Below are 26,634 nucleotides of genomic sequence, written 5' to 3'. Positions count from 1 at the left end.
AAAACACAATAAAATAAGCCCTTTTGTCATCAACTATTGGAGACTTCATCAAACAAAGTACCAAAATCTAAAAGCAGTTATTTTAAAAGCAGAAGTCACAATACACCCACCATCCTAACCAATCAAATCAAAAGTGGGAAATGACATGCCAACAGGATCATTACTACACTTAAAGGAAACTACATTTCATAAACAGATACAAAAATGTATAAATATAAATACATGAAAATATTAAATACTTATAAATAGACTAAAAGTTTAATGAAACATTCTATGTCACACTATATAAAAAGTACAGTTTTGTACCTACCATAAATGTAGATGTCCGAGAGGTATGCATCTGCAGTCCTAACATATGGGTTGTCCTGCCTCAGGCAGCCCTTCGGTCGGCCGGATTCCAAAGTCTGGGTCTGGCCTCGGCTGATGTCGCACTTCACCCGACGTCATAGCTGCTGTCAATTGGGTATAAAGGCATCAGCCGACGCCATTTTCCTCAGTGTTTCTTGCCCCAGATGCCAGGTGCCCTCTAGGAAGGCTAAATTTGGATAAATGCAAATGATTCCAAACAGTAGAGAGCAAATAAAAATAAACATGTATATACATATATACAAACAAATACACCATAATAGATTCCCCCAGCTAGCTACAAGATGGGCAAATACCCTAGGAGTACCACAGAGGGGAAGGAGGGTGGGTAATCCTGACTGCAGATGCATACCTCTCGGACATCTACATTTATGGTAGGTACAAAACTGTACTATGTCCTTCAAGGATGCATCTGCAGTCCTAACATATGGGTAGAATACCATAGCCAAACTGGGGGAGGAGGCACTAAGAAGATTATGATGTAGTTAAGATCCCTTGCAAAACAGCAGTGGCAAAACCTGCTCGGGATCTGGAGTATAAAGGAAGATTATAATGCTTGGCAAATGTATGCACGGAGCACCAAGTAGCAGCCTCTAAAATGTCTTTGGTAGCCACTCCTCGTAAGAAAGCTGTAGTAGTGGCTGTAGCCCTTGTGGAGTGAGGTCTGATGTTTTCTGGAGTTGTTTTTCCATGAAAAGAGTAACAAAATCTAATGCAATTTCCTATCCATTTTGAGATAGTCTGTTTTGAAATTGCTTTTCCTTCCATTCCTGTTGCATATGCTACCAGAAGCTGGTCAGTTTTTCTATTGTTCTTGGTTCTGTCCAGGTAGTAGCGCAATTGCCTGTGCACATCCAAGGTATGCAGTAGTCTTTCCCCCCTGTTCTGCGGGTTGGGGAAGAATGTTGGTAGGTGGATTGCTTGGTTTAATGATACCCTGGAGACCACCTTTGGCATAAAAGTAGGATTAGTTCTCAAGGACACTCTATCCTGATGGAAGATAAGGAAGGGCTGTACTGCCATTAATGCTTGTAATTCAGAAACCCTTCTTGCTGAAGTGATTGCAAGCAGGAAAGCAATTTTCCAAGATAAGAACTGTAATTCTGCTGTTGCTGCTGGTTCAAAAGGGGGGAGTGTTAACTTTTCTAACACAAAGTTCAGGTCCCATGTAGGCAAAGGTGGCTTCCTTGGAGGCTTTACATTTTTAATTCCTCTCAGAAACTGCCTGAGTAGAGGATGAGAGAAGACTGGAGGATCCATGTTGTATTCTGCTGAAATTGCTGATGCATGAATCTTAATGGAGGAGTAAGACAGGCCATTGTGGAAAAGCTCTGCTAAATATTCCAGGATGTTAGCTATGTTTGCCAATGATACATTTTCTCCTTTTGCTGCACTCCAAATGAGGTATCTTTTCCATTTGGCTGAATAAGTCTTCCTTGTGGAGGGTCTGCGAGCCTCCAGGATAATGTCTTTAACCCTTTGAGATAAATCTGGGTTATTATGTTTTATGTAATGTTCCAAGCAGCTAGCTGCAGTGTTTTCAAGTTTGGATGCAGGATTTTGAAGTTGTTCTGTGTTAGCAGTAAAGGAACTAGAGGTAGAGGCCATGCGTGTGCCCGAGACATACTCCTCAGTAGCGGGTACCAATGCTGCCTCGGCCAGTCTGGAGCTATCAGGATGATCCTTGGGTGATCTTCTTTGATCTTCAGTAGCACTTTGTGCATCAAAGGAAGAGGTGGGAATGCATATGCTGTCAGGTTTTCCCAACTGAAGGATAGGGAGTCCACCTTCCAAGCAAGTGGGTGGTATGTCCTTGTGCAGAATTTTCCCAATTGGTGGTTGTGTGGGGATGCGAACAGGTCTATTTCTGGTAGTCCCCATTTCTTTGTAATGGATTTGAAGATGTCTGGATGCAGCATCCATTCGTGGGCATCCGTGGTAGTTCTGCTTAAGATGTCTGCTAGTATATTTTCTTTTCCTGGCACAAATATGGCCTGGAGCTGAATGTTGAGGTTCAGGGCCACATTCCAGAGGTCCATTGCCATCCGGCATAGAGGATATGAATGTGTGCCTCCCTGTTTGTTGATATACCACATAACTGTGGTGTTGTCCGTCCTTATCAGCAAATGACCTTGTTGAAGAAACGGTCTTAATGTCTGAATTGCCTGTTTTACTGCCAGCATCTCTTTTTGATTTATGTGTAGGTTCAGCTGGTCTTGTGTCCATAAGCCTTGTATGCACTTGTCCACCATGTGTGCCCCCCAACCGAGGTCTGAGGCGTCCGTGGTGATAGTCTGGCTTGGGTGAGGGCTGTGGAAAGGCAGTCCTTTGTTCAATTGACAGGCCTGAGCCCACCACTGGAATTCTTGCTTCAGGCATGGAATTATTGGAATTTGGGCTTCTAGGCTGTGCTTGTGCTGAGACCATAAATTCCTTAGGTACCATTGCAACTTCCTCATATGTAGTCTGGCATGTGGAATCAATATTATGCAGGATGCCATGTAACCCAGGGCTTGCAGGACTTTCCTTACTGTAAGCTGGATGTCATCTATGTTGGACTTGGGTATAGCAACGGGTATGGCATGCATTTTCCTGGCCAGTCTTTCTTGCAGCGTGCCCCGAAGCAGAGAGTCCAGAAGAAGTGGCGGCGTAGAGGATCCATCGATTTCTGTCACCGAAACTTACTACTATCCAGAAATTTTAAGTACCGAAAAGTACCTAGAGAGCCGGCCCGCCTCCGATGTGTCGCAAAAGTCTATGTGTATCTTAATGTGGTCAAACAAATACCTCAGAGATTTCCATTCTTACTGTCTGCCTTGTTTAGATTTCAGCCACGTAGCAAGCAGCCTGTTGACCTGTGCTTCCTTCAACCGCAGCCTGTTAGGCCTGTGCTTCCTTCAACAGAACCGGTTCCTAGTTCTTCATTCGAATACATTAATAGCCGTGGGAACCCTTTACTGCACTTACGAAAAAAAGCATGAAAAGGCCTTGACACTTTCGTAAACCTGTTTTCGTGAAACCGCTTTGTTCGGAACCCAGCTTTCCGCCGAAACCCTAGCGGCAAACCCGGTGACGCCACTTTCGGCCAGAACCTATCTCTCTCTATAGGTACTCTGAAAACATCTGACTTACTTGACGCCCACTGAACCATCAGACAACAGACACCATTCCACACATGTCTCTATAGGGGCACCCCAGCTTAGCCCTCTAAGGCCCAGCAAAGCAGCCAAGTTAGCCGGGGCAGCAGCCATGTAAACAGCAAATCTCAGGCCCTGCTAACACAGCCCCTTCCTCAATTCCCTCCTGTGAAGGAAACTCCTTGGCAGAAGATTTGAGTTCCCCAATTAGAGGATTGATCTCCCGCACCTCATCTGGGCCTAGGGCCAGGGCCTCCCAGATCCCAGGCCCAGGGCAGAGATGCCAGAGTGTCCTCTGATACAGAGCTGATGACATCGCCTCCCTCTGACCTGCCAGAGACCAAATTTCATTCCATTTGAGCCAGAGGCCTCTGAAGACTCATTTGAAAATTCTTCATTGACTGCCCTCATTCCCCCCAGGGAAATTTTGCAATTCTAGCGAGCGGAAACCAGTAGGCAACAAATTCAATTCCACAACCAGAATTTAGAGACTTTCCCTTGTTCTTTCTCTCAGGAACTTTCTTTTGATGCTGACAAATCTGCTCAGACTGGCGGCTTTCTTAGAATTTCCAAACCAGACAGACTCAGCACCCTGCTCCAGGCTCCTTCGACACTAACAGCACCACCAGACAGCACTTTTCTACGCCCAGGCCCCCACTCCACACCACCGAGGCCCCGGGTTATACTCCACCCAGAGCGACAGAGGCTAAAACCCTAGAACCCTTCTGCTGCCACAGCACAGGCATTGAACAGATTGGGTAAAATAAAGGCTTCAGACACTCTCTGTGTATACCAAGGTAAACACTTCAGCTCTTCTCTCAAAATACCAGTTTTGAACTGCTCTTGACCCTAAGTTCAATTAATAGACTGATGAAGCTCTTGACAAGAAAAAATGTATTAATATTAGAAAATGCAACAATGAAGTAACCAGTCCTTAAAATAGAGCTATATGATTAAAACTGAGCTTCTGATAGATCTGGAGGCTATGGCACACAGATAACCAGCATACATGGCTATGAAGCACAAGGATGCTCCTATGTGCAAGAAAGTCAATTGTTAGATGCTCTAACAGCTTACAATAAAGTTGTTGGAGGCTGCTATGCACTCAGTACAAAGAAAAAAAAAGTTATGAATGGGCAGCTGTTCAGTAATTTTGTTGAGAAGGTGCTGCAGGTTCAAAGGGTCCCAGAACCAGAAGATGTTCAAAAGGGGAAGGTTTCCCAAAGGTGGTCCCGTTCCAGAAGGCGAAAGGAAATGAGGGCAGTGCAAACACAAACCAAAGGGTGGCGAGGCGCTGCAGAGGCACAGGCGAGCAGCAACACTGGCAACAGTGACAGCCACGCCTGACCCAGCTAAAGCACCTACCACTACTTGGCTTAGCAGACACAGAGGGAAGGATTACTTTATAAGCCAGGACAACACACCAACAAACAAAGAAAAGTTCTGCAAATTATAACAAAATGCAAAGAGATTCCACCACAAGTGGAAGATATACCAATTTGCCAAATGCCACATCAACAAAAAAATCAGATATACCAAGCTTTACAATCAAAAAGAGGATAAGGCACATACAAAGTGTGGAAAAAACAAAGGCGGCAGAAATTACATCAAGTTAGCACTCACAGAGTTCCAGAGGAAAAAGAAAGGAAGAAGTTGAGACGATTCTTCAAAGTTCCACCTGCAATACATACACCATTGTCAAAAAATTCAAAATCATTGACCCTACATAAACCATGCTGGACTGGGCAAAAACTTCTGGTAATAGACTCCAAGATGTCCCAAGAGGCAAAAATGCAGACCCCTATTAGAGCCATACTGCAAGAAGATAATCTGGATCAGAGGCCTCATCAGCAGACTAGCAACAGATTTTTTTGCCTTCTCAGCAGCATTTAGATTCTAGAGTTCAGACAAAAACTAGGCATGGTATGCATCAATTCAGCAAATTCCTTTAATCGTGACTGGATTCAATTTACCTATACACATTTACCCATGCCTTACAAGGGTTTAATACCTGGACAACTAATAGATTTGACAAGCAATGGGGCACACAGTCCAAACTACTACAGAACAGGGGATACACACAAACCAAACAAAGGACCATCCCAAATGCTAACGCATTCTTGGGAGGCCGACAAGACACAGTGAGACTGGTTTAAAACAAACAAACTAAAACAAAAGAAAAATCACTTTACTCAACAGTGAATGGCAAAACAACTTAAAAGCAAGAAAAGGGAATGGGGCCTTGGGCTTCATGGCATCAACAGAAATTTAATGCAGGCAGCAAGAACTACATACCAAAGCATGTTTGACAACTCATTTATTTATGAAACATACAGCACAGGCACATCGCAAACCAAAATCAGTTTAATTCCTTGAGACAAACCAAAGTTCCAGTGGTCCCAGACATGCGGCCATTCCGGCCCCCCCCTTCCTTTCACAAAACAGAAATCCCCAGCACAACACCAGAGATGCTTCAGTCATGGGAGAACATGCTGGACAAGACGTGCAAGCAAGCCAAGGCAAGGGGACTCAGGAACAACCACACCTGCCTATCAACCTAAATTGGCTGTAAAACTGGCCTATGGCTATCAAAGGTTCAGAAAATGGGCCTGCTGGCTGTAAAGCTGGCATTCATCACCACACAGCTGTGCTACATCACAGACAGGGAGGCACTCATTCAGTACACTTCATACCCTCTGACTTTGGAATAGGACACAAAACCAGGCACTCACCGGCAGCCTCAACCAAACATCTTGTGCAAAGCTTTGACCCTGCCAGGAACGACAAATTAAGCAGGACAACATTTTAAGCTCACAAATGGCACCTGCACCAAATGGCACTCAGCGGACCACATCAAACTCAGGCACGCAAAAGAAAGTATCTTCAGGCCTGCTACAACAAATGCAAGACTCAACAATCTCCACTCAAATGCATTGCACAGAAATCCCCAGGTCCAGCTTTCCCCATTTGCATCTCCTCCTTCAGCCCATGCATTCCCTAACAGTTTCCTTATTCCACCTGGGCTCCCAAAACACAAAGTACTCCACAAAAATCAGATCCCAAACATCCAAGGACAATCCCTGAAATCCTGATCCAACTGCAAGGAGAGGGTATCCACTGCCAAACAGCCACTGGCCACAATATGTAGCCAATACTAAGATGACACTTGATGCTAACTCAGAACAACTACAGCACCACACATCTGAACTCCTTAGAACTGACTGCATGCAACATCACAAATCACAGCAGCAAAGCTCATCAAGAACTTTCCCAAAGACAAGCTTCTTGACCTCTCACAGCATACGCCAGACAGAATTTTGGAAAGATTATGAATTATGCTGGAAAATGGAAAAGGTTTGTCAGTTGGAAGGAGGAAGAGAAATGTCAAACATGAGAGTATCCGTGACCTCCCATATAGTCTGTCCACTTCTCCATTCAGGCCTGTCCTGCTCCTCCATCAAGATACATGCATCAGCTATTTCAGCAGAATTTTCACACCCTCACCCCCCATAACACTTTTCTGCTCCATCAAGAACCTCTGCTCAGACACCAAATAAAAAACCCTCCAAACCTAAAAACCATTATAAGCAGCTAGAAAAAGCCGTACTAACTTTGGCCCCAGCAGCAGCAGCAGAGGGCCAGCAGCAGACAGAAAACTGCTTTCTGTGCAGCAATTACATCAACAAGGAGGGTTTTTCAAACTAGGAGGGTTCAGAACTACAACTCTTTTCCTTAATGGCAGTGCAGAATATCTAATCAAGATAAAGAGTATCCATGAGGACTAATGGTATGGTATCTTATGTAAAAGGGTCACATCCCTAGCTACCTAAAATCCCAATTCCCACTAACTAAAACAGAGGGACCAACCCACAAAACAGAGGGAATACTGCAGCTCTACGCTACTACTTATACAGACTACTCGCTCAGCAGAAAGACTAACACTTTTTTGTGGAAAGAGCAGCCTAAAGAAGAGGACTACAGCAGGAAGAGGGAGAAGCTTCCAGACAATCTGGAAAATGATACGATTCTGTGCATACTGGAATGTTACCTACTCCTTCCAAAGACCAATTCCACACAAGCAACATCAAACTCCACCACAGCCTTCTTACTACCACAGCCACTAAAGACATTAGTGGCTGGAGGAAGAGCTACTATTGCGGCTACATTTGCCTCCGTGTGCCATGCATTTTTATATCCTTATTTGCCCAGCATTTTAGATCGTTTGTTCTGCTCAGTGCTCCTCTGCAAGGATCACAACACATAATATACCTATAATCTACCTTTATCCTCCTCCCTTCTTGGCTATGGTATGTGTTTTATGATGCATATCCATGCATGCACAGGTACAGTTTTGTGCCTACCATAAATGTAGATGTCATACTGGATAGCATCTGCGATCCTCCCACAGTCCTACCTCCCTCTCCTGGACTCTGTGGGTGTTTACCCTCCTCCCCTCCTAATAGCTTTATGGGGTATTTATTTGTGTTGTTTGTATATATTGTATATACATTTGTATTTTTGTGGTATTTTGTGGAATTTGGAAACATTGGCATCTTTTTAAAAATTTTTAGCCTTCAGGATTGGCTTCTGGCATCTGGGGCAAGAAACTGAAGAAAAATGATGCCTTTTATACCCGAAGTCAACAAGTCCAACAGAGATGGTCGCGACAGGATGACATCAGCGAAGGACGGCCCCGGACCCGGCCTCGGCCCGAGACTGCGGGCTGCCTGGACGACACAGACAACCCAGCTGTTATGACTGCAGATGCTATCCAGTTCGGACATCTACATTTATGGTAGGTACAAAACTGTACTTTCTGCGTTGTTAATGCCATGAAATAGAGTGGTAGTTGCTTTTGCTTTTCTGCTGTGAGGAATGCCATTTGATTTGATGTGTCCAGTTCTGCACCCAAGAAAGTTATCCTTTGGGATGGTATCAGCCTTGACTTTTTTATGTTGACTGTGTATCCCAGGGCTTGCAATAGGTGAATAACCTTTCTCAAATCTTTTGTTAATTTGTTTTTGTTGTCCGCTTGTAACAGGCAGTCGTCCAGGTATGGATAAATTTGAATTCCTGAAGCCTGCAATGAGCAATTACTGATGCCAGGCATTTCGTGAATACTCTGGGTGCAGTAGATAAGCCAAAAGGCAATGCTGAGAATTGATAATGCTCTGATCCTGCAAGAAATCTGAGGTATCTTCTGCAATCTGGTCATATGGGGACGTGCAGGTATGCCTCCTTGAGATCTAGAGTCACCAGCCAAGACTCCTTGCCCAGCATGGGAAGAAGTTGCTGTAGGGTCAGCATCTTGAATTTTGGAACAATGAGATATGTGTTCAGAGCGGACAGGTCGAGAATAGGTCTCCATTGGTTTTCCTTTCTTGGTACCAGGAAAAGTCTGGAATAAAATCCTTGTCCTTGTTCCATAGACGGTACCTTTTCTATAGCTCTCATCCTTAGTAAGTGGTCGATTTGTTCTAGAGCGTTTGTGTTTTGGTTTGGTGGTAGGTTTGGCATTCCTCTCTTCCTTGGTAGAGTATGGAAGTGAAACCTGTAACCTTTGTCTATTGTCTGTAAAATCCATTTGTCTCCTGTAATGTAATTCCAGTTTACTGAAAATAAGGCTAGCTTTCTGCCTAAGGGTGCTTCTAGTTGTTCCCTGGTAGGCGGTATCAGAGCCAAGTCACTGTGACTGTCCTGTGGAAGTGGTAGTGGCTGGATCTGTGGCAGTACTTCTCTGGTTGTTAGGCTGCCACTGACGTCCCCTGTAGGCACCTCTGGATTGACCTCTGCCTCTTGGGCGCCTATTTCTGCCTCTCTGTGCTCTGGTGGTGTCTGGAAAGGACCAATTCTTCGAAGGCCAATTCCTACTAAACCTCGGAGGCTGGACCTGTAAGAAATCCTTGACTGTTTGGACAGATTTTGCTTTTTCTTCCACCTTCTTTAACACTTGCTGTGCAGGGGAGCCAAACAAACTGTGTTTTTCCATGGGAGCATCTAGGAGCTTTGACTTTACATGGTCTGGTAAGGATTGCTCTTTTACCCATGCATGCCTTCTGATCACTGTACTAGTCATAGCTGATCTAAAGGAAACCTCCAGTGCATCATAGCCGCATTTTAAGGAATGATTACTGACCTGCTGAGTGTTATGTACCAAATCCTGAAGGGACTTACGGTCAATAGGTTCAGGAGAGGACAGTTTTTTTATTTAGCTGATCTAACAAAAATTCCTGATACTGAATCATGTGGAATTGACAGTTTAAGGCCCTAGCCGAAAGAGTAGCAGAAGTATAAACTTTTTTACCCCATCTCTCTAATGCTCTAGATTCTCTTTCAGAGGGGGTTTTTGGCAGAGGCAGCTGCTACAGCTTTGGGGCCCTGTGAAATAGTTTCAGGATCTGCAATAGGAGCCTTATACAAGTGATAATGTGCATCCGGGACCCTGTAGTATCTGTTGGGCTTAGCAGGGGCCGGGGGAAGAGAGTCAGGGGCAGTACAACCATCATTAAATGCATCATCCACAACTGTAAGTACTGGAGGAATGGCTAAAGGCCTATGCTGTGGCAAATGTAAAAAGGTCCTAAGCCTTTTCCTAGAATCTGAAAAATCCTGGCCCTGCCATTGAAATTGTTCTCTCATAGCATGCAAGGTTTCCCCAAAAGAAAATTCCTCAGGAGGAGAGGCAGAAGGAATGGAGTCTTCTGCGTCAGAGTCCTCATATGGAGAATAAGGGCCTTCTGGAGGATTTGAGTTTTCTGAATCATCAGAGGAATAATCTGTAGAAACTGGCTCAGGGGGCTCTGCTCTAGGCCTCTTCTCTGGAGGGGGATGAGAGGCCCTGTCAGGGTGAGGTTGGGATCCCCTGATCAAAGAAAAGAGATCCTCTGCCAGGCTAAGCATTAGAAGATTTAGCTGCTTTAGCCCTAGAAAAAGCCTTGATAGACATGGATGCAGGGGGCCTAGCAGCTCCATGTGCAGGAGTAGATATGTCTAAGGGAATAGTATCTGATAAATCCTGAGAACCTGCAACAGCAGGTGGAAATTCAGTAGCAGATTCAGCCATGCTGGATGAGGCCTCGGTTGTAGGAGGCATGCTTTCGGCCGAAGGAAGAACCGAGGACTCGGTTTCAGCCGAAACCGAGACACTTGCGGTTGGCTTAACCGTGGTTTCGGCCGAAACCGCGGACCGCGAGTATCGGTCCTTTTCCTTACGCTTTTTAGCTAATTGTGAAGTCGGAGTCTCCGACGGCATGTTGTAAGCAAAAGCGGGGCCGAAAAACTCCTCTGCAAACTCCGACCGACGTCTAAGTGTCCGTCGGTTGAAGGAAGCACAGGCTAGACAAGCTGCTACGTCGTGGTCTGGGCCTAAGCAAGGAAGGCAGTAAGAGTGGAAATCCTTATGAGGTATTTGTTTCCCACAAGTTAAACAGTTATTTACTTTTTCTGACATCGGCTGAGGCAAGAAAGAGTCCCCAACGGGGTACTTAGCTTTTTAGAAGTCTTTGGTAGTAGTAATCTCTGGTTCTGACCAACCGGCAGTTGCGAACAGCTTCTGCTTCGGGCGCCACGTGGCAAGAAAGACTGAGGAAAATGGCGTCGGCGGATGCCTTTATACCCAATTGACAGCAGCTATGACGTCGGGTGAAGTGCGACATCAGCCGAGGCCAGACCCAGACTTTGGAATCCGGCCGACCGAAGGGCTGCCTGAGGCAGGACAACCCATATGTTAGGACTGCAGATGCATCCTTGAAGGACATCTATATGAAACACATAAAATGAATTAAAAAACAACTATATGTGCTTAACAAATGCAGTAAACTATCTCCTCATTGCCTTTAATTTTAACAGGCAAGAAATGGAGAGATAAGTCATTCAAACCTAAATGAATTTGCCATGTTAATTCTTTCTTTTCTAACAAAAGTGCCCAAGGGTCACCCCTTTCATCATGGTCAAGGACATCTAAAATAAAGAATTTAAATTAATGTCCCATTTTTTTTCAGTACAGTATTTAGCAAGGGTGTTTGTGGGTTTGTTAAGTCTTATGTCCTTCAAGTGTTCATATATTGTGTTTTTAAATTTTCTTTCAGTCTTTCCTATGTAAAAACATTTACAGAGGGAGCAGACTGCACAGTACACCACCCTTTCAGTGAAGCAATAGACCCTCCTGTTCAATTGCACTCTAATTTTGTTCACCATAAATTTATTACCCATAAAGGGTCTATTACTTCACTGAAAATGTGGTGTACTGTGCAGTCTGCTCCCTCTGTAAATGTTTTTACATAGGAAACACTGAAAGAAAATTTAAAAAACAGAATATATGAACACTTGAGGGACATAAGACTTAACAAACTCCCTTGCTAAACACTGTATGGAAAAACCGGGACATTCATTTAAATTCTTTATTTTGGATGTCCTTAACCATGATGACAGGGGTGGCTCTTGGGCACTTTTGTTAGAAAAGAAAGAATTAATATGGCAAATTCATTTAAATGCCAGCCAGTGACCAGGTTTACATGATTGTCTCTCCATTTCTTGCCTTTTAAAATTAAAGGCAATGGGAATACAGTTTACTGCATTTGTTAAGCACATATAGTTGTAATTAAATCAAAAGGTGCTTCATCAAAGTATTAGTTTAAGAGTGTGCACACTTATGCAACCAGCTTATTGTACGTTTTTTATTTTTTTATATTTTCCCCTAACATATTTGTTTGTTTTTCAATTGAATTGTACAGGTTATAGGTCACATTAAAGGTGGGAAAAGTTTTGAAATTATTTATTGTGGTCTCATTTTTTATACCACAAAAACCTGGCATTTTAACAGGGATGTGTACACGTTTTATATCCACTGTATGTGTTTCATATGGTTTTATATAGTGTGACATAAAATGTTTCATTAAACTTTTAGTCTAGTATAAATATTTAATATTTTCATGTAATTTATATTTATACACTTTTAGATCTGTTTATGAAATGCAGTTTCCTATAAGTGCAATAATTATCCTGTTGGGATGTCATTTCCCACTTTTGATTTGATTGGTTAAGATGGTGGGCGTATTCTGACTTCTGCTTTTAAAATAACAGATTTTAGTGTTTGGTACTTTGTCTGATGAAGTTTCCAATAGTTGATGACAAAAGCGCTTATTTTATTGCATTTTTCTGCAAATAAAAAGTGACTACAACTTCTCCTTGTGCCTTGGATTTGTTTGCAACTGGTTTTGTGGCCCGCGTGTGCCTGCCAGATTTTTTGGTTTTCTATCCAGATCTTCACCTAATCCATACAGCTATACGATTTTTAGTTTTAGCTAGATATCACTTAAGTGTCCGTGCTACTTGTGATCATATCATTAGTACAGAAATGCCGACCTGAGTTAAGCAAACTCTTACAGCCATCATCACTCTGCGTTACCCTTACCCTACATAGAGCAAGTTTACTCCTGGTTTTGCTAAACTGCACCTTGAGACTCTGGCAATATATGCTTTACCTAATGACAGACTATGAAGTAACAAAATGCTGACTTTTTTTTTTTTTATCTTCATGTTCACATTGCATTACAGATTAAAAAAATAAAACATTTATCCTTGTTTACTACTTTGCATTCGGAGTGTATTCACATACCACTGCTGCATATTTTGTGGATGTCACTGTTTCGATTCTAAAGAAATGTGTACATGTAACAGTTTTAAATAAAAGACCTTACGTTAAACATTGCAAAATGTCTTACTGCTGAAGAGTGAGGAAATTATAGAAACCAACCTGAAAAGTTCCACCTCGTCTTCTCCAAACGGTCGAGCTTCATTTAAGGGTAACATGCTCAGATAGGCTGCTTTCATGTACACATACATAGCCTACAGAAAGATAATAGAGAGCAGTTATCCTCTCTATCAGATTTTTGATTAACAACAGTATTCTAATATTAACAGTTCAATCTATGGTAAGATAGAGTGGGAACATGCCTGTCATGGTACTAAGCAAGTGGTATACATGGCAGCAGACCTTGCTAGTTTGTGAAAATAGATGCATAAGCAGGGAAACATAGATGTCTTTATTAAATACTCTATATTACAACACAAACTTGGCACTGCAACTCAGACTCCTTACTGGTAATGCACCCTTATTCAGCACCATTTGTCTATCACTGTGACTATAAATACACAACAGGCAATATACAAAAATATGGTCTGCAATGCACAGGGTTGCTGCATGGAATAAAGCAAATACAACAGGCCTGCACAATTCACAAAACCCTGTGAATTGTTGGTCATGGTGTGAAATACCTTTGTGTTAAATGAACCCTGTTGCGTATTAAAGGGCTGCTTTAAGTCTTAAGATTTTAGAGGGATACAAGTGCCTTCTAATCCAATAGAAAGACAATTTCATGGCCCCGTTCACAATAGTAAGTTGACAGGCTGCTCAGCAATTCATGCCTGAACATCAGCCTCCCAGTATATCAAGCTGTCAAAAATTTGAGAAAGAAACACTTTCAGAAACTCAAGGTTCTAGATCCCCTCCAGCGCACACAAACCTCACACCATATCCACATTTAACAGTTATTGCAGGACCTGTACATCATTTCCACAACCAGCAAGTGTTAGTCAGCCCTCAGCAGATCCTACAGAATAAGCACATGCAAATGCATGCTGCTCCACATGCACAAGCCATTAGGCATTACTGTTCATGAGTCACTCTTGTACATGTCTATGGAGCAGCTGAGCAACACAGCAGGCATTCTGCTGCTGTGGCAAACACAATGGAATTATGATGTATAGAGCATACAGCTCTATTGCAATGCACTGTATATAGTGCTCGATTATTGCTGAAAACGTGCACCTATTCACACATTTAGAGAGTGTGTGCACATTATGATGTACAGGGCACATAGCTCTGTTGCAATGATTGATGCTTGATTATTGCTGAAAATGTGCACTCACTAATTCACAATTCACTCATTTAGGTAGTATGTGTGCACTATGATGTGTAAGGCACATAACCCTGTTGCAATGCTCTGTATATGGTGCTTGATTATTGCTGAATACATGGCCTCATTCACTCATTTAGTGTGTGTGCACCTTGGGCCAAATGTTTAGAATGCACAATGACCTAAGACGTGATTTCAGCTTGTTGTATGACATACCAGAGCATCCACAGATAACCTTCAAAGATACAGGAAGCACATTCAGACACCTCAAAAAAGGATCCATCTGAGAATAAAGGACTTTGAGAAGGGACCAGTGGCATCCTGACATAAGCCTCTAGCTCAGTGATGGGGGTCACACTTGGAGGAACATGCAATTCCCATTCCCACTAAACTGTATCGTCCTTGTCTGCCATTCATGTGATTGACCTGTCATTTGTAGGCTGCATATCATCAGCACGACTCCCTTTCATTAAACAGTTTAGTGTCTGAACTGCTTATAAATACCAGTGCATAACAAATGCATGAAACTGGGCAGAATGCTTCAGAATCCCCTGAATACCAAGGAGCAATATAACTTATAAGAAAGCATATTCTTCTCTGTAATAAAATCTTTACTTTTGTATTACAAGTTTTACCTTTTAAAACCATTAAATTATTTAACAGACAAGTGCATAACCTCCTGAATAAACAGTTCCGGTATAGGTTTGTGTAGTGATATGTGCAAGTGTGGAGATGCAAAATGTTAGGAAACTTATAAAATGCAACTTTGAACTAAATGTTTCAATATGTAAATCTGTAAAAAGAAGAGCATCTTTTATTCAGCCCAAACCTTAACACTTGCATCTTCTGGTGTGCAGGCACACATGCATGCATTCTAGTGAGAATGATTCTTGGCATGCACCTAAGTTATACCACCTCAAGAAAGGTAAAATGCCTGTGGTTAAATAGTCTTATCTGGTTAAGAATAAATATTTTCTTATCAGAAACCTAGCTAAACAGTTTATAGACACCAAACCTTTTCAGTTTCAAAATGATTTTTTTTTTACCTGAACAAGGAATGCAAGACAAACCTGTATAATTCTACAGTCAATGTGCATGCTTCTGCCATCCTTGCCTGTATTCCTGTTACACCACAAGTCACCACAGGCTTTAAAGAGAGTTTTGCATTCAACAGCTCCTCAACATGCATTCTCTCCAATGTGGGACTCAAAATGGAAAAAATATTGCATTGTTATCCTTTGTATGGGCTTCTTATGCCGAAATAATTTATATTTCGTGGAGGAAATTCTACTTAGTGGAAATAGGATGTCCTTCAAGGATGCATCTGCAGTCCTAACATATGGGTTGTCCTGCCTCAGGCAGCCCTTCGGTCGGCCGGATTCCAAAGTCTGGGTCTGGCCTCGGCTGATGTCGCACTTCACCCGACATCATAGCTGCTGTTTATTGGGTATAAAGGCATCAGCCGACGCCATTTTCCTCAGTCTTTCTTCCCGCGCGGTGCCCGAAGCAGAAGCTGTTCGCAAGTGCCGGTCGGTCAGATCCAGAGATTTCTACTACCGAAGACTTCTAAAAAGCTAAGTACCCCATTGGGGACTCTTTCTTGCCTCAGCCGATGTCAGAAAAAGTAAATAATTGTTTAACTTGTGGGAAACAAATACCTCATAAGGATTTCCACTCTTACTGCCTTCCTTGTTTAGGCCCAGACCACGACGTATCAGCTTGTCTAGCCTGTGCTTCCTTCAACCGACGGACACTTAGACGCCGGTCGGAGTTTGCAGAGGAGTTTTTTGGTCCCGCTTTTGCTTACAAAATGCCGTCGGAGACTCCGACTTCACAATTAGCTAAAAAGCGTAAGGAAAAGGACCGATACTCGCGGTCCGCGGTTTTGGCCGAAACCACGGTTAAGCCAACCGCAAGTGTCTCAGTTTTGGCTGAAACCGAGTCCTCGGTTCTTCCTTCGGCCGAAAGCTTGCCTCCGATAGCCGAGGCCTCACACAGCATGGCTGAATCCGCTACTGAACTTACCCCTGCTGTAGCAGGCTCCCAGGATTTATCAGATACTATTCCTTTAGACATATCTACTCCTGCACGTGGAGCTGCTAGGCTCCCTGCATCTATGTCTATCAAGGCTTTTTCTAGGGCTAAAGCAGCTAAATCTTCTAAGGCCTTGCCTGCTAAAACCCCCTCACACAGGCCTACCTCCAGTTCACAAATGCTCAGCTTGGCTGAGGATCTCATTTCTTTGATCAGGGGATCCCAACCTCACCCAGACAGGGCCTCTCAACCCCCTGACTCTCTTCCACCAGCCCCTGCCAAGCCCGACAGATATTACAGGGTCCCGGACACACACTTTCACTTGTATAAGGCTCCTATTGCAGATCCTGAAACCATTTCACAGGGCCCCAAAGCTGTAGCAGCTGCCTCTGCCAAAAACCCCCTCCCCTCTGAAAGAGGATCTAGAGCATTAGAGAGATGGGGTAAAAAAAGTTTATACTTCTGCTACTCTTTCGGCTAGGGCCTTAAACTGTCAATTCCACATGATTCAGTATCAGGAATTTTTGTTAGACCAGCTAAATAAAAAACTGTCCTCTCCTGAACCTATAGACCATAAGTCCCTTCAGGATTTGGTACATAACACTCAGCAGGTCTGTAATCATTCCTTAAAATGCGGCTATGATGCACTGGAGGCTTCCTTTAGATCAGCTATGACTGGAACAGTGATTAGAAGGCATGCCTGGCTAAAAGAGCAATCCTTACCAGACCATGTAAAGTCAAAGCTTCTAGATGCTCCCATTGAGAAACAAAGTTTGTTTGGTTCCCCTGCACAGCAAGTGCTAAAGAAGGTGGAAGAAAAAGCAAAATCTGTCCAAACAGTCAAGGATTTCTTACAGGTCCAGCCTCCGAGGTTTAGTAGAAATTGGCCTTCGAAGAATTGGTCCTTTCCAGACACCTCCAGAGCACAGAGAGGCAGAAATAGGCACCCAAGAGGCAGAGGTCAATCCAGAGGTGCCTACAGGGGACGCCAGTGGCAGCCTAACAACCAGAGAAGTACTGCCACAGATCCAGCTACGACCACTCCCACAGGACAGACACAATGACTTGACTCTGATACCGCCTACCAGGGAACAACTGCAAGCACCCTTAGGCGGAAAGCTTGCCTTATTTTCCGTAAACTGGCATTACATTACAGGAGACAAATGGATTTTACAGACTATAGACAAAGGCTACAGGTTTCACTTCCACACTCTACCAAAAAAGAGAGGAATGCCAAACCTACCACCAAACCAAAACAAACGCTCTAGCACAAATCAACCACCTACTAAGGATGAGAGCTATAGAAAAGGTACCGCCTATGGAACAAGGGCAAGGATTTTACTCCAGACTTTTCCTGGTTCCAAGAAAAGAAAACCAATGGAGACCTATTCTCGACCTGTCCGCTCTGAACACATATCTCATTGTTCCAAAATTCAAAATGCTGACCCTACAGCAACTTCTTCCCATGCTGGGCAAGGAGTCTTGGCTGGTAACTCTAGATCTCAAGGAGGCATACCTGCACGTCCCTATATGACCAGATTGCAGAAGATACCTCAGATTTCTTGCAGGATCAGAGCATTATCAATTCTCAGCATTGCCCTTTGGCTTATCTACTGCACCCAGAGTATTCACGAAATGCCTGGCATCAGTAATTGCTCATTGCAGGCTTCAGGGAATTCAAATTTATCCATACCTGGACGACTGCCTGATGCAAGCGGACAACAAGACCAAATTAACAAAAGATTTGGAAAAGGTTATACAACTACTGCAAGCCCTGGGATACACAGTCAACATGAAAAAGTCAAGGCTGGTACCATCCCAAAGGATAACATTCTTGGGCGCAGAACTGGACACATCAAATCAAATGGCATTTCTCACAGCAGAAAAGCAAAAGCAACTACCACTCTATTTCATGGCATTAACAACCTCAGAACCAGCTTACAGCAAGGAAAGTCCTGCAAGCCCTCGGATACATGGCATCCTGCATAATATATTGATTCCACATGCCAGGCTACATATGAGGAAGTTGCAATGGTACCTAAGGAATTTATGGTCTCAACACAAGCACAGTCTAGAAGCCCAGATTCCAATAATTCCATGCCTGAAACAAGAATTCCGGTGGTGGGCTCAGGCCTGTCAGCTGAACAGAGGTCTGCCCTTCCACAAACCTCACCCAAGCCAGACTATTACCACGGACGCCTCAGACCTAGGCTGGGGGGCACACATGGTGGACAATTGTATACAAGGCCTATGGACACAAGACCAGCTGAACCTACATATAAATCAAAAAGAGATGCTGGCAGTGAAACAGGCACTTCAGACATTCAGACCTTTTCTTCAACAAGGTCATTTGCTGATAAGGACGGACAACACCACAGTCATGTGGTATATCAACAAACAGGGAGGCACACACTCATATCCTCTATGCCGGATGGCAATGGACCTGTGGAATGTGGCCCTGAACCACAACATTCAACTCCAGGCCAAATTTGTGCCAGGAAAAGAAAATGCACTAGCAGACACCTTAAGCAGAACTACCACAGATGCCCACGAATGGATGCTGCATCCAGACATCTTCAAAACCATTACAAAGAAATGGGGACTACCAGAAATAGACCTGTTTGCATCCCCACACAACAACCAATTGAGGAAATTCTGCACAAGGACATACCACCCACTTGCTTGGAAGGTGGACTCCCTATCCTTCAGTTGGGAAAACCTGACAGCATATGCATTCCCACCTCTTCCTTTGATGCACAAAGTGCTACTGAAGATCAAAGAAGATCACCCAAGGATCATCCTGATAGCTCCAGACTGGCCGAGGCAGCATTGGTACCCGCTACTGAGGAGTATGTCTCGGACACACGCATGGCCTCTACCTCTGGTTCCTTTACTGCTAACAACCCAAAAAAGCACAGGAAACCAATGTAGAAAGCCACCAGACACTTTCAATGTGTGTGTTGTCCAGGCGGCCTAAATGATGCGGTCAATCTTAAAAGTGTACTTAAGATTAGAAGTACACAGTTATAATTTGCAATTAAGGAGTTCCACTTTGGTCCTTTAAGTAATGTTGACACCCTTCTTATTAGTATCTATGATTTGGGTAGTTTTTGCACTGTGACAACCATGAGGGGCATTTGTTTTTTTGTTAAACTATGTGCAACATATTGACTAAGTAATGATTTTTATATGATTTTTAATGATTGTCATTTATTGTATTTTTTATAGATACATAATTTATAAAAAAGTTTTTATTCATATGTATTAGTATGGTATTCATACCTTTAGAAAACAACAGTGTTTTTTCTGGTTATGGCTTTAAGTGATTTAATTAATTGATTGCCCGCCTATCCATACACCAGGAAAGCGCTTTGTTTTATCTGTGGTTCTACAAATTAAAGTGTCTGGTTCTACATTGGTTTTTCTGTTTTTTTTGGGTTGTTATTTGTCTTTACTGCTAACACAGAACAACTACAAGATCCTACATCCAAACTTGAAAACACTGCAGCTAGCTGCTTGGAATATTACATAAAGCAAAATAACCCAGACTTATCTCAGAGGGTTAAAGACATTATCCTGGAGGCTCGCAGACCCTCCACAAGGAAGACTTATTCAGCCAAATGGAAGATACCTCATTTGGAGTGCAGCAAAAGGAGAAAATGTATCATTAGCAAACATAGCTAACATCCTGGAATACTTAGCAGAACTTTTCCACAATGGCCTGTCTTACTCCTTCATTAAGATTCATGCATCAGCAATTTCAGCAGAATACAACATGGATCCTCCAGTCTTCTCTCATCCTCTACTCAGGCAGTTTCTGAGAGGAATTAAAAATGTAAAGCCTCCAAGGAAGCCACCTTTGCCTACATGGGACCTTAACTTTGTGCTGGAAAAGTTAACACTTCCCCCTTTCGAACCAGCAGCAACAGCAGAATTACAGTTCTTATCTTGGAAAACTGCTTTCCTGCTTGCAATCACTTCAGCAAGAAGGGTTTCCTGAATTACAGGCATTAATGGCAGTACAGCCCTTCCTTAACTTTCATCAGGATAGAGTGTCCTTGAGAACTAATCCTACTTTTATGCCAAAAGTGGTCTCCAGGGTATCATTGAACCAAGCAATCCACCTGCCAACATTCTTCCCCAACCCACAGAACAGGGGGGAAAGACTACTACATACATTGGATGTGCACAGGCAATTGCGCTATTATCTGGACAGAACCAAGACCAACAGAAAGACTGACCAGCTTCTGGTAGCGTATGCAACAGGAATGGAAGGAAAAGCAATTTCAAAACAGACAATCTCAAAATGGATAGGAAATTGCATTAGATTTTGTTACTCATTTCATGGAAAGACAACTCCAGAAAACATCAGACCTCACTCCACAAGGGCTACAGCCACTACTACAGCTTTCCTACGAGGAGTGGCTACCAAAGACATTTTAGAAGCTGCTACTTGGAGCTCCGTGCATACATTTGCCAAGCATTATAATCTACCTTTATACTCCAGATCCCGAGCAGGTTTTGCAACTGCTGTTTTGCAAGGGATCTTAACTACACCATAATCATCTTAGTGCCTCCACCCCCAGTTTGGCTATGGTATTCTACCCATATGTTAGGACTGCAGATGCATCCTTGAAGGACATAGTACAGTTTTGTACCTACCATAAATGTAGATGTCCGAGAGGTATGCATCTGCAGTCAGGATTACCCACCCTCCTTCCCCTCTGTGGTACTCCTAGGGTATTTGCCCATCTTGTAGCTAGCTGGGGGAATCTATTATGGTGTATTTGTTTGTATATATGTATATACATGCTTATATTGTTTGCTCTCTACTGTTTGAAACCATTTGCATTTATCCAAATTTAGCCTTCCTAGAGGGCACCTGGCATCTGGGGCAAGAAACACTGAGGAAAATGGTGTCGGCTGATGCCTTTATACCCAATAAACAGCAGCTATGACATCGGGTGAAGTGCAACATCAGCCGAGGCCAGACCCAGACTTTGGAATCCGGCCGAACGAAGGGCTGCCTGAGGCAGGACAACCCATATGCTAGGACTGCAGATGCATACCTCTCGGACATCTACATTTATGGTAGGTACAAAACTGTACTTTTTGTTTGAAGACTTGAGCTATAGGATGTCTGTGGCAAACCCTCTACATTAGTTTGCAGTAACAGAATAGATCTAAAAATAAATCCACTTTTCATTCTTGAAGTAATTTTATGTGCCACTCTGACTCTGTCCATGTAGCTACCAGTATTTCTCTCAAAATAGGACAACAAATGTGAAAAGTTGTGACACAACCTTGGTAGTACAGAGGCAATTGGCATACTATGTACAAAAGACATTTAGGAATCCATTCGACTGTGTTCATAGGTTCATAGTTTCATAGGTTCATACTAGGCTATCTGCCCAAGGGCATTTATAAGCCTAGCCCATAGTTATGCGGCTTTCGCCACCCCTTTAGTTTGAAGAAGACTATGCCTATTATTTTGCTGTGCCTCTGTCAAGCAGTGACACTGAAGTAATCCCTGGGGTATATCTGCAATCTCCCATCCATTGGTCAAGATTCCTCTTGAACAAGGCCAGCGAGGTGCTCTGCCTCACATGTACCGGGATTTTGTTCCACAGCATAGGGAGTCTCTGGGTGATGAATCTGTCCCTCCAGCACATTCTATTAATAACCGTGACAAAGTTTAAGTCTCCCGCCCTTGTGGTTCTGAGGGATCTAGATTTTTTGAGGTGAAGCATATTCATCAAATCTGGGTTTGACATGGCCTTATATGTCAGGCACAGGTCACCTCTGAGCAAGCGGTATGCGACTGAATAGAGCTGGAGTTCTTTCAGTTGGGCAGCATAAGACATATTTTTGAGACCCTTTATCCTTTTGGTGAGGAACTTTTGGGGCCTTTCCAGCTGCTGCAGGTGTCGGGTCAGATACATTCCGAATGGGGCATTGTACTCAATCATAGGTCTAATGAGTGATGAGTACAGGGGGACGATGACCTCCCTAGATCTAGATGTGAATCCCTTCATGATCAGGTGGGCAATGTAGAAGGTTTTTCTAACTACTTTGGCAACATGAGTGTCAAACGAAAGGTTACTGTCAACCTGGGTCCCCAGGTGTGTGTGTTCCTTTAACGAAGGTCATGAGAGGTCTTCCTGATAGCAAGCAAAAAATGATCAAACCAGTCTGCCCACCAAATCACCTGAATTAAGGCAACTAGAGCAAAACACAGACCAGCACCATACAGAAATGTTCTGCTGGGTAGCTGTCACTTGTGATGCATGTGGAAATACTACTGCAGGAAAATTAGCTTGCTGTAAGGGCTGTAGCTGATTCTCACGTAACACCCCCCCCCCAAATACTCCTGACCTTTTCTTTTCCTGTGCTACTCTGGGCAACGTTCCACTGGTCATTTGGCTTGTGCTATTCCACTAAGTTTGAAAAGAACACTCCTTGGGTTAGCCACTCTCTCTGTGAAATAGTGTTTCCTTGCGTCCAGTTTGAAACACCAGCCCCTTTTGAGGTTACTGCCGTTGTCCTTATTTCCACTGCTACAATTCCATCTTCAAATCTACCAACGCAGATTCACCCCAAATAGAACAATAGGAACAAATTGTGTACTGGTCATAATAATAACTCATATAAATGTCAGTGAGATAAATGCAAACCCATATATTTGAAACTATTTAGAAAAACCCTGAGTTTTGAAAATAATTCAGTAACATAATAGCAAAATGTAATATTACCATTCTACTAAATTTGCAGGAAGCAGCACTCTGACACCCCCAATATCAGGGACTGTGCCCATAAACATCACATTGTACTCATATTAACTCCATGGTTTAACTTCCTTAGAGATAAAGGGAATACCTCGTTTTATAGCAAACGCAGGTATTTTACTTTTATTTTAATTTTAATTTACACATTTGTTAACTGTGATGCTGAAAATGTCTCTGACAAGGAAGCTTAGTTTCATTTAACACAGTTGCTTTAAGAGTCTGACGTCTTTTGAAGAATTTGTAGAGTTAATAAAGGCCAATGTATGCTTTTGTTCATCTGGGAACAGCCTGAATACTTTTAGCACTGTAAGTCAATCTTTCTGCTTGATTCACTTAACAATGCTTAGGTTTCATGGCACAGTCGATGTTTAGTGCATACCTTTCAAATGTCCATATTTTTGCCTCTTAATTTTTGGTCTGTTTCTCATAAAATGTGTTGTTTTAAGGAATGAAGTCCCTAAATAATGACATACACGGAGTTTCAGACTTCATATCTTTCAGAAAAAAATGTATGATAATACAAATCCTGTTATTCTAGCAACTTTGTAAACTGCAAATGTCCGGAACAGTCAACCAAGTAATAAATATCACGAACTCTGCTCACAGACTTGTACAATACCAGCACCGTACACAAACTTTATGCATAATTTCCTAACAGTGCCATTCACTATGCTGGTGCTCCAGTATTATCCTGACTAACCACTGTTATCCAATATGGGCTTAATGGAAATAGTATCAATTTAGTTTTATACAGTTTTATAAGGTTTTAACTTTATAAATTTTAATACAATATATTTAGAAAGTAAGTTGTTATGTAGTGGAATATAGATGGATATGTTATATTCCAACTGACTGTCAAGTCTTATTAAAAGGCGATCAACAAGGAAATTAAGCACTGTGCACTTTAAACTACTAATCACTTAATTTGCCAGTGGGTGATTGGTAGATGCTTATATTTAAACCTGTGGGGGTTATAATGCTTTGTTCTGATGAAGTCTACATAAAGTAGATGAAAGCACTTAGCTCAGTGGAAAGTATTTTATTCTGATATATTTTAAAATATTTTATTAATAAAAGGAGATTTTAGAACTTCAGTTCATGTACGATTCTAGCAACTTTGTATGTTTATGAGAACAATATTTAAACCCTGACCCTTTTTTGAGCCACTGTCCCAACATTATGTTAGGCTTTGTCCAGCGTTTTGATGCAAGAGGTTGAGAGGTATGGTTTAGTGTGAAATCGCACTCAGTGGGTTAAGGGAAATTGCTGATTTTCCCCACTGTTGAGCAATCTTAGAGTGGGTACACTTAAAGTAGTGGAGATATGGGAGTTACAAGGAGGTTTGCAACCCTGCAAAAATTAGTTTTTTTTTCAGTGTTACTGCTGGAAGGGTTACATTTGATGAAATATTTTTAATATACTGTCCAAAAGAGTTAGTGCAAATTGGCTATTCAGTATGGACCCTTCTCATCCATAGCCTTCATGGTTTTTGTTAAGGTGTAAATGCTGTTTCTTAATTTTATATTGCTTAGCTCAGTGTTTCTCAAATTTTTCTGATTGTGGCCCACTTGGACAAAGCACATAACTCAATGGCCCACTAGCCCCTTCCATAAATCACATAATTTAAAGATAGGTCATATTTAGAGTATTGATGCACACAAAATCTCAATCCTGACACACTAATTTAGTGAATAAGTTTCCCCAGTAACCCCTCATTAGTTTGTACTGCATATGCATAAGCACTAAAATGACACAAATTATTTTGCCCAGCAGTCACTTCAGCGGTCTAACCATGTATGCACAAGCACTTCCCTGATGCACAAATGAATTATTTACCCAAGCAATATCTTCATTACTATGTCCAGGTATACACAAGCACCAAAATTAAACATTTCCCAAAGTGATCCCTTTAGAAAAATGTCCAGGTACAGTATGCAGAAGCACCAAAATGAAACATTTGCCTAAGCGGCCCATTCAGTAACATATGTACAAGCAGCAAAATGAAATATTCACCCAAACAATCCTTCAGTAAAATGTTGAGGTAAGCCCAATCACCAAAATGAAACATTTGCCCAAGCAACCCCTTTAGTAACACAACTACAAGTACCAAAATGAAACATTTCCCCAAGTGACCCCCTTCAGTAAAATGTTGAGGTATACCCAAGCACCAAAATGAAACATTCACCCAAGCGACCCCTTGGAGAATTAATAAAGGTTTATATATATATATATATATATATATATATATATATATATATATATATAAGAGTTATATATTCATATATATATATATATGTTTTAAAATGTCCAGAAGTATGACACAAGGTTGTCCACTGTCACCAGTTTTGTTTTTTTTGGTACCTGGTAACCTAGGGAGCAGTAGTGAGGAGACTTTGAGAGGATAGTTGACAGGATGTCAGAAGATAAAGATTTCATTTTTGCTGATGAAGTATTGATATATGTAACAATTTCGCAGCAGGACAAAGATACATTTATTTCAAGTATGTTGTCAGGTTGTTGCTGTGATAAATACAAGACGCAATTGGTGACTGCTGCTTTCATCCGATGCTGCTGAAATGTGTGTGTTTCACGTTACCTTCCAGTTTGTTTAGCCGATGTATGCTTTTGTTCATCTGTGAACATCCTGAGTACTTTTAGTGCTGTAAGTCAATTGTTCTGCTTAATTCACTTATCACTGCTTAGGTTTCATGGCACAGTGGATGTTTAGTGCATACCTTTCAAATGTCCAGATTTTTGGCTCTTAATTTTTGGTCTATTTCTCATAAAATGTGTTGTTTTAAGGACCGAAGTCCCTAAATAATGACATACATTGGGTTTCAGACTTCATATCTTTCAGAAAATGTATGGTAATACATATACTGTTATTCTAGCAACTTTGTAAGTTTATGAGAGCAATATTTAAACTCTGACCCTTTTTTGGGGCCACTGTTCCAACATTATGTTAGGATTTTTGCTGTAAAAGGTTTGAGAGGTATGGTTTAATGTGAATTCGCACTCAGTGGGTTAAGGAAAATTGCTGATTTTCCCCACTGTTGAGCAATCTTAGAGTTGCTATACAAAAGTAGTGGCAGTCTGGGAGTTACAGAGAGGTTTGCAACCCTGCAAAAATATATTTTTTTTCAGTGTTACCGCTGGAAGGGTTACATATGCTTAAATATTTTCAATATACTGACTAAAAGAGTTAGTGCAAACCAGCTTTTCAATATGGACCCTTCTCATTCATAGCCTTTGTGATTTTTGTTAAGGTGTATGTGGTGTTTCTTAATTTTAGATTGCTTAGATCACAGTTCCTGCTCATGTGTTGCTGCCTGTGTGTGGGTACTTAACTGTTACTGTTTTTTGAATCTGGAAGATAGAGACAGGTTTTTTCCTTAT

At 42.2% G+C, this 26,634-nt stretch overlaps 1 protein-coding gene across 2 annotated transcripts in view; it reads right to left on the bottom strand.

The window, feature by feature from the left end:
- Positions 1-26,634, bottom strand: part of LOC122812266 (tetratricopeptide repeat protein 39A-like) — an 825,358-nt gene that overhangs the window by 86,891 nt on the left and 711,833 nt on the right. For both annotated transcript variants that reach the window (XM_044084661.1, XM_044084663.1), the window contains exon 13: positions 13,258-13,349. In XM_044084661.1, coding sequence (XP_043940596.1) covers positions 13,258-13,349 — 92 coding nt within the window. The remainder of the gene's footprint in view (positions 1-13,257; positions 13,350-26,634) is intronic.

The sequence above is a fragment of the Protopterus annectens genome, chromosome 9.part0 (genome assembly GCF_019279795.1).
Source record: "Protopterus annectens isolate FY-2018-M chromosome 9.part0, PAN1.0, whole genome shotgun sequence".
Classification (NCBI taxonomy): Eukaryota; Metazoa; Chordata; order Ceratodontiformes; family Protopteridae; genus Protopterus; species Protopterus annectens.
Note: the sequence above shows the minus strand (reverse complement) of the source record. Positions and strands in the feature narration are given on the sequence as shown.